This window comes from Microcaecilia unicolor, chromosome 1 (assembly GCF_901765095.1).
Source record: "Microcaecilia unicolor chromosome 1, aMicUni1.1, whole genome shotgun sequence".
Lineage (NCBI taxonomy): Eukaryota > Metazoa > Chordata > Amphibia > Gymnophiona > Siphonopidae > Microcaecilia > Microcaecilia unicolor.
This window is the reverse complement of record NC_044031.1, coordinates 2,806,220-2,823,434: the sequence shown is the minus strand read 5'-3', so window position 1 is coordinate 2,823,434 and position 17,215 is coordinate 2,806,220. Positions and strand designations below refer to the sequence as shown.

Genomic DNA, 17,215 nt, shown 5'->3' with positions numbered 1-17,215 from the left:
GTGTAGTCAGGGCTAGAGTGTGTATGGAGCAGGGTTACAGGTATGTGTGTAGTCAGGGCTAGAGTGTGGGAGGTGCAGGGTTACAGGTGTGTGTGTGTGTGTGTATGTAGTCAGGGTTAGAGTTTGGGAGGTGTAGGGTTACAGGTGTGTGTTTGTGTGTAGTCAGGGCTAGAGTTTGGGAGGTGTAGGGTTACAGGTGTGTGTTTGTGTAGTCAGGGCTAGAGTGTGGGAGGTGCAGGGTTACAGGTGTGTGTGTGTATAGTCAGTGCTAGAGTGTGGGAGGTGCAGGGATACAGGTGTGTGTGTGTAGTTAGGGATAGAGTGTGTATGGAGCAGGGTTACAGGTGTGTGTGTGTAGTTAGGAATAGGGTGTGGATGGAGCAGGGTTACAGGTGTGTGTGTGTAGTCAGGGCTAGAGTTTGGGAGGTGTAGGGTTACAGGTGTGTGTGTGTAGTCAGGGCTAGAGTGTGGGAGGTGCAGGGTTACAGGTGTGTGTGTGTAGTCAGGGCTAGAGTGTGTATGGAGCAGGGTTACAGGTGTGTGTGTGTAGTTAGGGATAGAGTGTGTATGGAGCAGGGTTACAGGTGTGTGTGTGTGTAGTTAGGGATAGAGTGTGGATGGAGCAGGGTTACAGGTGTGTGTGTATAGTCAGGGCTAGAATGTGGGAGGTGTAGGGTTACAGGTGTGTGTGTGTGTAGTCAGGGCTAGAGTGTGGGAGGTGTAAGGTTACAGGTGTGTGTGTGTAGTCAGGGCTAGAGTTTGGGAGGTGTAGGGTTACAGGTGTGTGTGTGTAGTCAGGGATAGAGTGTGGATGGAGCAGGGTTACAGGTGTGTGTGTGTGTGTAGTTAGGGCTAGAGTGTGGATGGTGCAGGGTTACAGGTTTGTTTGTGTGTAGTCAGGGTTAGAGTGTGGATGGAGCAGGGTTGCAGGTGTGTGTGTGTAGTCAGGGCTAGAGTTTGGGAGGTGTAGGGTTACAGGTGTCTGTGTGTGTAGTCAGGGCTAGAGTGTGGGAGGTGTAGGGTTACAGGTGTGTGTGTGTGTGTGTGTAGTCAGGGCTAGAGTGTGGGAGGTGTAGGGTTACAGGTGTGTGTGTGTGTAAGGGCTAGAGTTTGGGAGGTGTAGGGTTACAGGTGTGTGTGTGTAGTCAGGGATAGAGTGTGGATGGAGCAGGGTTGCAGGTGTGTGTGTGTAGTCAGGGCTAGAGTTTGGGAGGTGTAGGGTTACAGGTGTGTGTGTGTAGTCAGGGCTAGAGTTTGGGAGGTGTAGGGTTACAGGTGTGTGTAGTTAGGGATAGAGTGTGGATGGAGCAGGGTTACAGGTGTGTGTGTGTGTAGTCAGGGCTAGAATTTGGGAGGTGTAGGGTTACAGGTGTGTATGTGTAGTCAGGGCTAGAGTGTGGGAGGTGTAGGGTTACAGGTGTGTATGTGTGTAGTCAGGGCTAGAGTGTGGGATGTGTAGGGCTACAGGTGTGTGTGTAGTCAGGGCTAGAGTGTGGGAGGTGTAGGGTTACAGGTGTGTGTGTGTAGTCAGGGCTAGAGTTTGGGAGGTGCAGGGTTACAGGTGTGTGTGTGTAGTCAGGGCTAGACTGTGGAAGGTGCAGGGTTACAGGTGTGTGTGTGTAGTCAGGGCTAGAGTGTGTATGGAGCAGGGTTACAGGTGTGTGTGTAGTCAGGGCTAGAGTGTGGGAGGTGTAGGGTTACAGGTGTGTGTGTGTAGTCAGGGCTAGAGTGTGGGAGGTGTAGGGTTACAGGTGTGTGTGTGTAGTTAGGGCTAGAGTGTGGATGGTGCAGGGTTACAGGTGTGTGTGTGTGTAGTCAGGGCCAGAGTGTGGGAGGTGCAGGGTTACAGGTGTGTGTGTGTAGTCAGGGCTAGAGTGTGTATGGAGCAGGGTTACAGGTGTGTGTGTAGTCAGGGCTAGAGTGTGGGAGGTGTAGGGTTACAGGTGTGTGTGTGTAGTCAGGGCTAGAGTTTGGGAGGTGTAGGGTTACAGGTGTGTGTGTGTGTAGTCAGGGCTAGAGTTTGGGAGGTGTAGGGTTACAGGTGTGTGTGTGTAGTTAGGGCTAGAGTGTGGATGGTGCAGGGTTACAGGTGTGTATGTGTAGTCAGGGATAGACTGTGGGAGGTCCATGGTTACAGGTGTGTGTGTGTAGTCAGGGCTAGAGTTTGGGAGGTGTAGGGTTACAGGTGTTTGTGTGTAGTCAGGGCTAGACTGTGGAAGGTGCAGGGTTACAGGTGTGTGTGTGTAGTCAGGGCTAGAGTGTGGGAGGTGCAGGGTTACAGGTGTGTGTGTGTGTATAGTCAGGGCTAGAATGTGGGAGGTGCAGGGCTACAGGTGTGTGTGGTTTCAGATATAGAGTATGGGAAGTACACGGTTACATGTTTGTGATGTGTTATGGGGGACAGAGTGTGGGAGGTCCATGGTTACAGGTGTGTGTGTGTAGTCAGGGCTAGACTGTGGAAGGTGCAGGGTTACAGGTGTGTGTGTGTAGTCAGGGCTAGAGTGTGGGAGGTGTAGGGTTACAGGTGTGTGTGTAGTCAGGGCTAGAGTGTGGGAGGTGTAGGGTTACAGGTGTGTGTGTGTAGTTAGGGCTAGAGTGTGGATGGTGCAGAGTTACAGGTGTGTGTGTGTGTGTAGTCAGGGCCAGAGTGTGGGAGATGCAGGGTTACAGGTGTGTGTGTGTAGTCAGGGCTAGAGTTTGGGAGGTGTAGGGTTACAGGTGTGTGTGTGTAGTCAGGGCTAGAGTTTGGGAGGTGTAGGGTTACAGGTGTGTGTGTGTAGTTAGGGCTAGAGTGTGGATGGTGCAGGGTTACAGGTGTGTATGTGTAGTCAGGGCTAGACTGTGGAAGGTGCAGGGTTACAGGTGTGTGTGTGTAGTCAGGGCTAGAGTGTGGGAGGTGCAGGGTTACCAGTGTGTGTGTGTGTATAGTCAGGGCTAGAGTGTGGGAGGTGCAGGGCTACAGGTGTGTGTGGTTTCAGATATAGAGTATGGGAAGTACACGGTTACATGTTTGTGATGTGTTATGGGGGACAGAGTGTGGGAGGTCCATGGTTACAGGTGTGTGTGTGTAGTCAGGGCTAGACTGTGGAAGGTGCAGGGTTACAGGTGTGTGTGTGTGTAGTCAGGGCTAGAGTGTGTATGGAGCAGGGTTACAGGTGTGTGTGTAGTCAGGGCTAGAGTGTGGGAGGTGTAGGGTTACAGGTGTGTGTGTGTAGTCAGGGCTAGGGTGTGGGAGGTGTAGGGTTACAGGTGTGAGTGTGTAGTCAGGGCTAGAGTTTGGGAGGTGTAGGGTTACAGTTGTGTGTGTGTGTAGTCAGGGATAGAGTGTGGATGGAGCAGGGTTACAGGTGTGTGTGTGTGTAGTTAGGGCTAGAGTGTGGATGGTGCAGGGTTACAGGTGTGTGTGTGTGTAGTCAGGGCTAGAGTGTGGGAGGTGTAGGGTTACAGGTGTGTGTGTGTAGTCAGGGCTAGAGTTTGGGAGGTGTAGGGTTACAGGTGTGTGTGTAGTGAGGGATAGAGTGTGGATGGTGCAGGGTTACAGGTGTGTGTGTGTAGTCAGGGATAGAGTGTGGATGGTGCAGGGTTACAGGTGTGTGTGTGTAGTCAGGGCTAGAGTTTGGGAGGTGTAGGGTTACAGGTGTGTGTGTGTAGTTAGGGCTAGAGTGTGGATGGTGCAGGGTTACAGGTGTGTGTGTGTGTGTAGTCAGGGCTAGAGTGTGGGAGGTGCAGGGTTACAGGTGTGTGTGTGTAGTCAGGGCTAGAGGTTGGGAGGTGTAGGGTTACAGGTGTGTGTGTGTAGTCAGCGATAGACTGTGGGAAGTCCATGGTTACAGGTGTGTGTGTGTAGTCAGGGCTAGAGTTTGGGAGGTGTAGGGTTACAGGTGTGTGTGTGTAGTCAGGGATAGAGTGTGGATGGAACAGGGATACAGGTGTGTGTGTAGTTAGGGCTAGAGTGTGGATGGTGCAGGGTTACAGGTGTGTGTGTGTGTAGTCAGGGCTAGAGTGTGGGAGGTGTAGGGTTACAGGTGTGTGTGTGTGGTCAGGGATAGAGTGTGGATGGTGCAGGGTTACAGGTGTGTGTGTGTAGTCAGGGCTAGAGTTTGGGAGGTGTAGGGTTACAGGTGTGTGTGTGTGTAGTCAGGGCTAGAGTTTGGGAGGTGTAGGGTTACAGGTGTGTGTGTGTGGTCAGGGATAGAGTGTGGATGGTGCAGGGTTACAGGTGTGTGTGTGTAGTCAGGGATAGAGTGTGGGAGGTCCATGGTTACAGGTGTGTGTGTGTAGTCAGGGCTAGAGTTTGGGAGGTGTAGGGTTACAGGTGTGTGTGTGTGGTCAGGGATAGAGTGTGGATGGTGCAGGGTTACAGGTGTGTGTGTGTAGTCAGGGCTAGAGTTTGGGAGGTGTAGGGTTACAGGTGTGTGTGTGTGTAGTCAGGGCTAGAGTTTGGGAGGTGTAGGGTTACAGTTGTGTGTGTGTGTAGTCAGGGCTAGAGTGTGGATGGAGCAGGGTTACAGGTGTGTATGTGTAGTCAGGGATAGACTGTGGGAGGTCCATGGTTACAGGTGTGTGTGTGTGTAGTCAGGGCTAGAGTGTGGGAGGTGCAGGGTTACAGGTGTGTGTGTGTAGTCAGGGCTAGAGGTTGGGAGGTGTAGGGTTACAGGTGTGTGTGTGTAGTCAGCGATAGACTGTGGGAAGTCCATGGTTACAGGTGTGTGTGTGTAGTCAGGGCTAGAGTTTGGGAGGTGTAGGGTTACAGGTGTGTGTGTGTAGTCAGGGATAGAGTGTGGATGGAACAGGGATACAGGTGTGTGTGTAGTTAGGGCTAGAGTGTGGATGGTGCAGGGTTACAGGTGTGTGTGTGTGTAGTCAGGGCTAGAGTGTGGGAGGTGTAGGGTTACAGGTGTGTGTGTGTGGTCAGGGATAGAGTGTGGATGGTGCAGGGTTACAGGTGTGTGTGTGTAGTCAGGGCTAGAGTTTGGGAGGTGTAGGGTTACAGGTGTGTGTGTGTGTAGTCAGGGCTAGAGTTTGGGAGGTGTAGGGTTACAGGTGTGTGTGTGTGGTCAGGGATAGAGTGTGGATGGTGCAGGGTTACAGGTGTGTGTGTGTAGTCAGGGATAGAGTGTGGGAGGTCCATGGTTACAGGTGTGTGTGTGTAGTCAGGGCTAGAGTTTGGGAGGTGTAGGGTTACAGGTGTGTGTGTGTGGTCAGGGATAGAGTGTGGATGGTGCAGGGTTACAGGTGTGTGTGTGTAGTCAGGGCTAGAGTTTGGGAGGTGTAGGGTTACAGGTGTGTGTGTGTGTAGTCAGGGCTAGAGTTTGGGAGGTGTAGGGTTACAGTTGTGTGTGTGTGTAGTCAGGGCTAGAGTGTGGATGGAGCAGGGTTACAGGTGTGTATGTGTAGTCAGGGATAGACTGTGGGAGGTCCATGGTTACAGGTGTGTGTGTGTGTAGTCAGGGCTAGAGTTTGGGAGGTGTAGGGTTACAGGTGTGTGTGTGTGGTCAGGGATAGAGTGTGGATGGTGCAGGGTTACAGGTGTGTGTGTGTAGTCAGGGCTAGAGTTTGGGAGGTGTAGGGTTACAGGTGTGTGTGTGTAGTCAGGGATAGAGTGTGGATGGTGCAGGGTTACAGGTGTGTGTGTGTAGTCAGGGCTAGAGTTTGGGAGGTGTAGGGTTACAGGTGTGTGTGTGTAGTCAGGGATAGAGTGTGGATGGTGCAGGGTTACAGGTGTGTGTGTGTAGTCAGGGATAGAGTTTGGGAGGTGTAGGGTTACAGGTGTGTGTGTGTGTAGTCAGGGCTAGAGTTTGGGAGGTGTAGGGTTACAGGTGTGTGTGTGTGGTCAGGGATAGAGTGTGGATGGTGCAGGGTTACAGGTGTGTGTGTGTAGTCAGGGATAGAGTGTGGGAGGTCCATGGTTACAGGTGTGTGTGTGTAGTCAGGGCTAGAGTTTGGGAGGTGTAGGGTTACAGGTGTGTGTGTGTGGTCAGGGATAGAGTGTGGATGGTGCAGGGTTACAGGTGTGTGTGTGTAGTCAGGGCTAGAGTTTGGGAGGTGTAGGGTTACAGGTGTGTGTGTGTGGTCAGGGATAGAGTGTGGATGGTGCAGGGTTACAGGTGTGTGTGTGTAGTCAGGGCTAGAGTTTGGGAGGTGTAGGGTTACAGGTGTGTGTGTGTGGTCAGGGATAGAGTGTGGATGGTGCAGGGTTACAGGTGTGTGTGTGTAGTCAGGGATAGAGTGTGGGAGGTCCATGGTTACAGGTGTGTATGTGTAGTCAGGGATAGACTGTGGGAGGTCCATGGTTACAGGTGTGTGTGTGTAGTCAGGGCTAGAGTTTGGGAGGTGTAGGGTTACAGTTGTGTGTGTGTGTAGTCAGGGCTAGAGTGTGGATGGAGCAGGGTTACAGGTGTGTATGTGTAGTCAGGGATAGACTGTGGGAGGTCCATGGTTACAGGTGTGTGTGTGTGTAGTCAGGGCTAGAGTTTGGGAGGTGTAGGGTTACAGGTGTGTGTGTAGTCAGGGATAGAGTGTGGATGGTGCAGGGTTACAGGTGTGTGTGTGTAGTCAGGGCTAGAGTTTGGGAGGTGTAGGGTTACAGGTGTGTGTGTGTAGTCAGGGATAGAGTGTGGGAGGTGCAGAGTTAAAGTGGCCAATCCAGGTCACAAGTTCCTGACAAGATCCCAAAACAGTGCAATACATTTTATGTTGCTTATCCTAGAAGTAAGCAGTGGATTTCCCCCAAGTCCATTTTAATAATGGCCTATGAACTCTTCCTTTTGGAAGCCATCCAAACCTTTTTTTAAACCCAGCTAAGCTAAGCTAAGCGCTTTTACCACATTATCTTGCAATGAATTTCAGAGTTTGTTTACACGCTGAGAGAAGAAATATTTTGTCCAATTCATTTTAAATTTCCTTTTTTTAGCTTTATTATGTAACATAGTAACATGGAGGGACATAATCGAACATCGCTGGCGAAATAGATCGCCGGCGATCTATTTTGGCGGTGGTGCTACAGCTGGCCGGAATCGTATTATGAAAAAAGATGGCCGGCCATCTTGTTTTCGATAATATGGTTTAGCCCGGCCAAATGCCAGAGTTCGCCGGGGTTGAGATTCCTGGTTTTGTTTTTCAGTGATAATGGAATAAAATGCCGGCCACCTCCAACCTGGCGACATCCAAGCCCTTTGGTCGTTGGAGGAGCCAGCATTTGTAGTGCACTGGTCCCCCTCACATGCCAGGACACCAACCGGGCACCCTAGGGGTCAGTGCGGTGGACATCAGGAAAGGCTCCCACATGCATAGCTCCCTTACTTTGGGTGTGCTGAGCCCCCCCCCCCCCCCCAAGACCCACTACCCACACATGTACAACACTACCCTAGCTCTTAGGGGTGAAGGGGGCAACTACATGTGGGTACAGTGGGTTTTGGAGGGCTCCCATTACCAGCAGAAGTGTTACAGTTGGGGGAGGGGGGCATGGGTGCACCTGCCTTAAGTGCACTGTGGTACCCACTAAAAGTGCTCCAGGGACCTGCATACATGCAGGCCTCTAGGACTTGTTGCTTCTGTATAACCTTGGCACACCAGTTGACACCTGAAGACTAATCTCTCCGAAAACGTCCTTTATTGGAATAAGCACGTTTACTCACAGTTAACTGCAGATCAGAGGTTGTGTCCCACTGGCAACGAGCCTCCCTGGTACTGAGATTAGCAGTAGGTCTGAGCTGGCAGAATGCTGTACAATGCCCTCTTTCAGCCACATTCAAGGTAAGAACTAAGTTCTGTAACGTAGCTAACACGTGAAAGAGATCTAAATCTGGCTTACAAAAATGGCCACTACCTCATGGACTACCGGAAACAAAACAGGGCACGCTCTGACCCAGTAAGCAGGGGGAAAAGCACCATGGGAGTAGAGCCTACCAACTACCAACATCGTGAGCATTTGCCACAAGCTAGTGGAATCACGGAGCCCAATACCCTACCCCCACCACAATGCATTGCTGATGTGACTCTGCAGTGCACATAACAGAAAAGGTGTCACACCCAGCCGAGAGCCACATCAGAACCAGGGAAAGGCTGTCACAGGATAGAACGCATTCTGCTGAGGAAGGAGATACGCCACTTATCATTGGTGGAGACTTCAACACAATTTTAAATCCTGAATTAGATAGGAAATCAAGTTTCCCTTTTAAAAAAACTAAAGCATGGTTTGTTCTGAATGATTTAATTCACCACCTCAAATTATGTGATGTCTGGAGAATTTTACATAATAATGAGAAAGACTATACTTTTCACTCTTTACCACACAATTCCTACTCCCGAATAGACTACTTCTTAGTTTCTGAATCAATATTAAGTAAAGTAATTGATACACACATTGATAATATCAAATTATCAGACCATGCACACATATCCATACAACTATCTGATCTATCAATCAAAGCACAGACAAAATCTTGGAGATTTAATGCTAGTGTATTATCACACCCTGAATTTAAAGAAGAGATTATGAATGACATAATAGAATACTTCAAGTTCAATACACTTAAAGAAACAAACTGGATAACAAGATGGGATGCTTTTAAAGCTTTTATCCGAGGCTCAATCATACGTTTTACAGCCAAAAAAAAAAAACAGCAAATGTTTGAAATCACAGAACTAGAAAAATCAATAACCCACCTTGAAAATCTACACCAACAATCCCCATCTAATATGGACATTTTAAGCAAACTACGGAAAGATAGATACAAATACAACATATTATTAGCCAACACTGCAAATAAAGAGATATTTATGAAATCAGCACAATTTTACGCCAGCAATAATAAATCTGGACATCTACTTGCCAGCTACCTAAAGACTAGAGCCGAAAAAAATGATATCTCTCATATTAAAGATTCTAATGATATAGTAGAATTGGAAAAGGTACAGCGAAGGGCGACGAAAATGATAGTGGGGATGGGACGACTTTCCTATGAAGAGAGGCTGAGAAGGCTAGGGCTTTTTAGCTTGGAGAAGAGACGGCTGAGGGGAGATATGATAGAAGTGTATAAAATAATGAGTGGAATGGATCGGGTGGATGTGAAGCGACTGTTCACGCTATCCAAAAATACTAGGACTAGAGGGCATGAGTTGAAGCTACAGTGTGGTAAATTTAAAACGAATCGGAGAAAATTTTTCTTCACCCAACGTGTAATTAGACTCTGGAATTCATTGCCGGAGAACGTGGTACGGGCGGTTAGCTTGACGGAGTTTAAAAAGGGGTTAGATAGATTCCTAAAGGACAAGTCCATAGACCGCTATTAAATGGACTGGAAAAATTCCTCATTTTTAGGTATAACTTGTCTGGAATGTTTTTACGTTTGGGGAGCGTGCCAGGTGCCCTTGACCTGGATTGGCCACTGTCGGTGACAGGATGCTGGGCTAGATGGACCTTTGGTCTTTCCCAGTATGGCACTACTTATGTACTTATGTACTTATGTAAATATTATCAGCCTTCCAAAAATTCTACGATGAATTATATAAATCAGAATCTAATACAGATCAAATTGATACATCCTTTTTTGATAACATAAATCATAACACCATCGACTACGATGACAATTTATTATTCTCATCACCCATAACTGACCAGGAGATAAAATCTGCTATAAAGTCCATGGCAAAAAAAAAAAGCCCCCGGTCCAGATGGATTTACTTTAGAATTTTATCTTACTTTTCAAGAAATACTTACCCCTTTATTAAGTTCCTTCTTTAATTATTTAATCTCCTCAGGGGAAGTTTCTGGTTCCTTTACCGAAGCTACAACTATAGTGCTCCCAAAACCTGGTAAGGATCCCCAAAGAATACAAAACTACCGCCCTTTATCTCTTATAAATATTGATGCCAAAATTTATGCTAAAATCATAGCAGAAAGACTACAAACTATATTAACCAAAATCATAAATATTAATCAGACTGGCTTTATGCATGGAAGACATTCTTATGACAATACCAGATTATTTACTAACATACTTATACAAACACAAAAATCAAACACTCCATATGTGGCCATAGGTCTTGACGCTGAAAAGGCTTTCGACCGCGTAGAATGGCTATATATGTTTCAAACCTTAAAGTGGTTTGGTTTCACACAAAACGCAATTAATTTGATAAAAGTATTATATACCTGTCCATCTAACAAATTGTTTATTAATGGTCAATATTCCCCTCCTTTTTGGCCGACAAGAGGTACAAGACAAGGATGCCCTCTTTCCCCATTACTATTTAATATTGCTCTAGAACCTTTACTTTTAACTATCTTACAGTCTGATCATATTAAAGGTGTAGAATTGGAAAATATTACAGCCAAACTTTCTGCATATGCTGACGATGTATTAATATATACTACTCCTTCATCCATCCCTCACATCCTAGATGTAATTAACAAATACTCACGAATATCTGGATACAAACTAAACCCCACTAAAACAGAAATGTTACCATTAAACACGGCCTCTAGATCATACCAATTCACAATGTCCCATTTTAAATGGTCGCCCACGTGCCTGAAATATCTGGGTGTATTATTTGGATCCAATATTAATGAAACTATCAACCTCAACTCTACATACCTTTTGAATTGTGTGAAGGATATGACTAATAAATGGTCTCCACTTAAACTTCTTGGTGGGGTAGATTAGACACCATAAAGATGATGATAGCACCGAAAGTGAATTATATTTTAAGTATGTTACCGGTTATGTTACATGCCAGTACTTATAAAAATATGGAAAAAATATTGTCAAAGTTTTTGTGGTCTAATAAACCTCCTCGTATTGCACTGAAATATCTTAAACTCCCCAAACACAATGGTGGTGTTAATTTTCCTAATTTTTTGGACTACCATAAGGCTTTCTTACTAAGACAAAGTTCTTTATGGATAACCTCAAATGAAGAACATACTGACCCACTTTGGATAAAATGGGAAGCAAAGATCTTTAAAGCAACCCCAACACCTCTCTTACCATGGTCTTCAGTACACAATTCGGATTATAATCCCATCATATTCGCTTCTCAATCATCTTTCAACACATTGGACTCATGCGTTAAAATCTCTATCCATTCGACCACTAAGATACAACTTTGGAATAATCCAAAACTAAAAATTAATGGAATGTGTTTTGCTTGGCCTAAATGGATTGAAGCAAAAATATGGTTTCTACATCAACTATTGGATAATCACAAGTGGCTACCTTTTTCTACACTACAGGCAAAGTATAATTTACCTAACCACTGCTACTTTCAATGGCTACAACTAAAACACTGCATTTCTGCAAACTTCGATATTAACTCATTAAAGGACGAAACTCCAAGTTGTCTAACATTATGTCATCAATTGTCTAATGGGAAGAAAACGGCATCTAAATGGTACAAAATCTTCCAAGAACACTCTTCTCACTCTCCTTCAGCCTTACAAAACATTTGGAACAAAGAACTCAATTCTCAAATAACTGCAGAACAATGGGAAAAAATCTGGACATTACTATATAAATCCTCAAAATCATCTGCTCTTACCCAATCATCATTCTACATCTTGCATAGAGCTACAGTGGGGGAAATAAGTATTTGATCCCTTGCTGATTTTGTAAGTTTGCCCACTGACAAAGACATGAGCAGCCCATAATTGAAGGGTAGGTTATTGGTAACAGTGAGAGATAGCACATCACAAATTAAATCCGGAAAATCACATTGTGGAAAGTATATGAATTTATTTGCATTCTGCAGAGGGAAATAAGTATTTGATCCCCCACCAACCAGTAAGAGATCTGGCCCCTACAGACCAGGTAGATGCTCCAAATCAACTCGTTACCTGCATGACAGACAGCTGTCGGCAATGGTCACCTGTATGAAAGACACCTGTCCACAGACTCAGTGAATCAGTCAGACTCTAACCTCTACAAAATGGCCAAGAGCAAGGAGCTGTCTAAGGATGTCAGGGACAAGATCATACACCTGCACAAGGCTGGAATGGGCTACAAAACCATCAGTAAGACGCTGGGCGAGAAGGAGACAACTGTTGGTGCCATAGTAAGAAAATGGAAGAAGTACAAAATGACTGTCAATCGACAAAGATCTGGGGCTCCACGCAAAATCTCACCTCGTGGGGTATCCTTGATCATGAGGAAGGTTAGAAATCAGCCTACAACTACAAGGGGGGAACTTGTCAATGATCTCAAGGCAGCTGGGACCACTGTCACCACGAAAACCATTGGTAACACATTACGACATAACGGATTGCAATCCTGCAGTGCCCGCAAGGTCCCCCTGCTCCGGAAGGCACATGTGACGGCCCGTCTGAAGTTTGCCAGTGAACACCTGGATGATGCCGAGAGTGATTGGGAGAAGGTGCTGTGGTCAGATGAGACAAAAATTGAGCTCTTTGGCATGAACTCAACTCGCCGTGTTGGAGGAAGAGAAATGCTGCCTATGACCCAAAGAACACCATCCCCACTGTCAAGCATGGAGGTGGAAATGTTATGTTTTGGGGGTGTTTCTCTGCTAAGGGCACAGGACTACTTCACCGCATCAATGGGAGAATGGATGGGGCCATGTACCGTACAATTCTGAGTGACAACCTCCTTCCCTCCGCCAGGGCCTTAAAAATGGGTCGTGGCTGGGTCTTCCAGCACGACAATGACACAAAACATACAGCCAAGGCAACAAAGGAGTGGCTCAGGAAGAAGCACATTAGGGTCATGGAGTGGCCTAGCCAGTCACCAGACCTTAATCCCATTGAAAACTTATGGAGGGAGCTGAAGCTGCGAGTTGCCAAGCGACAGCCCAGAACTCTTAATGATTTAGAGATGATCTGCAAAGAGGAGTGGACCAAAATTCCTCCTGACATGTGTGCAAACCTCATCATCAACTACAGAAGACGTCTGACCGCTGTGCTTGCCAACAAGGGTTTTGCCACCAAGTATTAGGTCTTGTTTGCCAGAGGGATTAAATACTTATTTCCCTCTGCAGAATGCAAATAAATTCATATACTTTCCACAATGTGATTTTCCGGATTTAATTTGTGATGTGCTATCTCTCACTGTTACCAATAACCTACCCTTCAATTATGGGCTGCTCATGTCTTTGTCAGTGGGCAAACTTACAAAATCAGCAAGGGATCAAATACTTATTTCCCCCACTGTATGTGGACACCTTACAAACTTTCCAAATATCTAAAGAAGTCTCAAATAGATGCTGGTCTTGTAACAACCATGTAGGTACTTTAGACCACTTAATTTACAATTGTCCTATACTGGATGAGTATTGGTCTCGTATAGAGGACACTATTTCCCATATTCTAGATTTTAAGATCTCTCTAACATACAAAATCATAATCACGGGAGAATTTGGTTTAGACACGGTAATACAACCACACATAGCCAAATTATTACGTATATTGATTCAAGTTGCTTTAAAACTGATATGTCAAAATTGGAAGGACTTTACGAAGTTATCTTATGATATGTGGTGGAATACAGTATGTCTTTACGCTAAATATGAAAAAGCTGCTGCAGAGAAATGCGGCTCCCTTTTAGCATTCAATAAAACCTGGTCTCCTATACTCGATTACTCATCCAGTTAATATTAATTATTATAATCTATGCAAATATAAATGGGTACTAATTACATATATATGTATAGTTTCTTGTCTTCACCTCTAACATTTAGTAATATGCTTATTCCTATAGATATACAATACCTGTAATGAAACAGAATCAGGGATCCTAGAGTTGATGTAAACAATGTCTATAATTCTTCTACAAGTCAGTGTACATAATCAAACTTGTTAAACTATTATTAAGTCTCTGGTACTTAATTTCCTTTCTTTTTGTTATTTAAAAATTAATAAAAATGATTGAACAAAAAAAAAAAAGAACCAGGGAAAGGCTGTCACAGGATAGAACACATTCTGCTGTCATGGAGGTGGGTACGGCATTTGAGGCTGGCATAGAGGCTGGCAAAAAAGGTTTTTATTTTTATTTTTTTAGTGTGAGAGGGGGTTGGTGACCACTGGGGGCGTATGGGGCGGTCATCCCCGATTCCTTCCGGTGGTCATCTGGTCAGTTGGGGCACCTTTTTGAGGCTTGGTCGTGAAACTAAAAGGACCATGTAAACCTGGCGAAATACTGCTTAACGCCGCTTTTTTTTCCATTATGGGCGAAAGCCAGCCATCTGGCAGCCACGCCCATACCCACCCATGTCCCGCCTTCGCTAAGCTACTGACACGCCCCCTTGAACCTTCGCTGGCGAAGGGATGGGAAAGCGGCGGTGCTGTCAAAAATGCCGTTTTCAATTATACCGATTTTGCCGCTTTTAAGAAATCGCCGGCCATCTCCCGATTTATGTCTGGAAATGGCCGGCGATCACTTTTGAAAATAAGCTGGATAGTAACATAGTAGATGATGGCAGAAAAAGACCTGCATGGTCCATCCAGTCTGCCCAACAAGATAAACTCATATGTGCTACTTTTTGTGTATACTTTACCTTGATTTGTACCTGTCCTTTTCAGGGCACAGACCGTATAAGTCTGGCCAGCACTATCCCTGCCTCCCAACCACCAGACCCCCCCCCCCTCCCACCACCGGCTCTGGCACAGACCGTATAAATCTGCCCAGCACTATCCCTGCCTCCCAACCAGCCCCCCCTCCCACCACCGGCTCTGGCACAGACCGTATAAGTCTGGCCAGCACTATCCCTGCCTCCCAACCCCGGCTCTGGCACAGACCCTACAAGTCTGCCCAGCACTATCCCTGCCTCCCAACCACCAGACCCCCCCCCCCTCCCACCACCGGCTCTGGCACAGACCGTATAAATCTGCCCAGCACTATCCCTGCCTCCCAACCAGCCCCCCCTCCCACCACCGGCTCTGGCACAGACCGTATAAGTCTGCCCAGCACTATCCCTGCCTCCCAACCCCGGCTCTGGCACAGACCCTACAAGTCTGCCCAGCATTATCCCCGCCTCCCAACCAGCCCCCCCTCCCACCACTGGTTCTGCCCCCTGTTTCTACCTTGCTTCCTGCAGATCCAGCGCATCTCCTCCCCTCGTGATTCAATCACTAAGTTAGTGGCTGCATGCTTAGTGAAGTGCTGCTGGACACGCTCCAGGTCACCTGTGAACAGGGCATTGTGTATGAGCATGTCTCGGCACACCACTGGCGTCTCACTGTAGCTCCGTATCCCATTCTCCCTTCCCGATGTTCTTCTTTCGGGCAGGTACCTCAGGACTGTACTATTGTCATGCCTGAAGTCCTGGGACCGCTCTGCTTCTAAACGAATAGAGCGCAGAGCCGAGGAGGAGAAGGCAAAAGTGTTTCCATACATGATTACAAGTTTTTCACTTTCTACCGGTCAGTGCTGGTCAGCAGAGGCTTATCCTGACCGTCACAGCTCTTTATGCTTTCCAAGGTGTCTCTCTGCTGGCATCAGAGCTCTGAACTATCTCCCCGATGTGTAGGGTCTCACAATTCTCTTAGATTGATTTTTCCACAGTATACTGGGATCACAGTTCTTGGCTTTCTTTTGAGTTTCTCTATTTTGGCTGTATCTGCCCTTGCTTTGTACCTCTGAGTACCCAAAACTCTCTGCTGGGCGTTTTTTCTCTTCTTTGGGTGTGCTACAGTCTCTCTGTTGGGTGTCTCTGTTCCTTTTCTATTTGTTCTCAGTGGGCTGTCATCTCTCTGTTGACTGTCTCTGCTTCTTTTCTAGTTGCTCTAGTCTGGGTGGGCTGCTGTCTCTCTTTGCTGTCTCTGCTGCTCTTCTAGTTGCTCTGGGTGGGCTGCTGTCTCTCTGTTGACTGTCTCTGCCGCTTTTGTAGTTGCTCTGGGTGGACTGCCATCTCTCTGTTGACTGTCTCTGCTGCTGTTCTAGTTGTTCTGGGTGGGCTGCTGTCTCTCTGTTGACTGTCTCTGCTGCTTTTGTAGTTGCTCTGGGTGGGCTGCCGTCTCTCTGTTGACTGTCTCTGCTTCTTTTCTAGTTGCTCTAGTCTGGGTGGGCTGCTGTCTCTCTTTGCTGTCTCTGCTGCTTTTGTAGTTGCTCTGGTTGGGCTGCCGTCTCTCTGTTGACTGTCTCTGCTTCTTTTCTAGTTGCTGTAGTCTGGGTGGGCTGCTGTCTCTCTTTACTGTCTCTGCTGATTTTCTAGTTGCTCTGGGTGAGCTGCTGTCTCTCCGTTAGCTGTCTTCTACTTTTCTAGTTGCTCTGGATGGGCTGCTGTCTCTCTGTTGGCTGTCTCTGCTGCTTTTCTAGATGCTCTAGGTGGGCTGCCGTCTCTCTGTTGACTATCTCTGCTGCTTTTGTAGTTGCTCTGGGTGGGCTGCCGTCTCTCTGTTGGCTGTCTCTGCTGCTTTTGTAGTTGCTCTGGGTGGGCTGCTGTCTCTCTGTTAACTGTCTCTGCTGCTTTTCTAGTTGCTCTGGGTGGGCTGCCGTCTCTCTGTTGGCTGTCTCTGCTGCTTTTGCAGTTGCTCAGGGTGGGCTGCCGTCTCTCTGCTGCTCTTCTAGTTGCTCTGGGTGGGCTGCTGTCTCTGTTGACTGTCTCTGCTGCTGTTCTAGTTGTTCAGGGTGGGCTGCTGTGTCTGTTAACTGTCTCTGCTGCTTTTGCAGTTGCTCAGGGTGGGCTGCCGTCTCTCTGTTGGCTGTCTCTGCTGCTTTTGTAGTTGCTCTGGGTGGGCTGCCGTCTCTCTGCTGACTGTCTCTGCTGCTGTTCTAGTTGCTCTGGGTGGGCTGCTGTCTCTCTGTTGACTGTCTCTGCCGCTTTTGTAGTTGCTCTGGGTGGGCTGCCGTCTCTCTGCTGACTGTCTCTGCTGCTGTTCTAGTTGCTCTGGGTGGGCTGCTGTCTCTCTGTTGACTGTCTCTGCTGCTTTTGTAGTTGCTCTGGGTGGGCTGCCGTCTCTCTGTTGGCTGTCTCTGCTGCTTTTGTAGTTGCTCTGGGTGGGCTGCTGTCTCTCTGTTAACTGTCTCTGCTGCTTTTCTAGTTGCTCTGGGTGGGCTGCCGTCTCTCTGTTGGCTGTCTCTGCTGCTTTTGTAGTTGCTCTGGGTGGGCTGCCATCTCTCTGTTAACTGTCTCTGCTGCTTTTCTAGTTGCTCTGGGTGGGCTGCTGTCTCCCTGTTAACTGTCTCTGCTGCTTTTCTAGTTGCTCTGGGTGGGCTGCCGTCTCTCTGTTGGCTGTCTCTGCTGCTTTTGTAGTTGCTCA

General features: G+C 47.2%; 1 protein-coding gene across 1 annotated transcript in view; it reads right to left on the bottom strand.

The window, feature by feature from the left end:
• LOC115461889 (ankyrin repeat and SOCS box protein 10-like) overlaps positions 1-15,796 on the bottom strand; it is a 41,089-nt gene extending 25,293 nt beyond the window's left edge. Inside the window, exon 1 of the mRNA XM_030191949.1 lies at positions 15,038-15,796. Coding sequence (XP_030047809.1) covers positions 15,038-15,350 — 313 coding nt within the window. The 5' untranslated portion in view covers positions 15,351-15,796. The remainder of the gene's footprint in view (positions 1-15,037) is intronic.
• Positions 15,797-17,215: the final 1,419 nt, after the last annotated feature.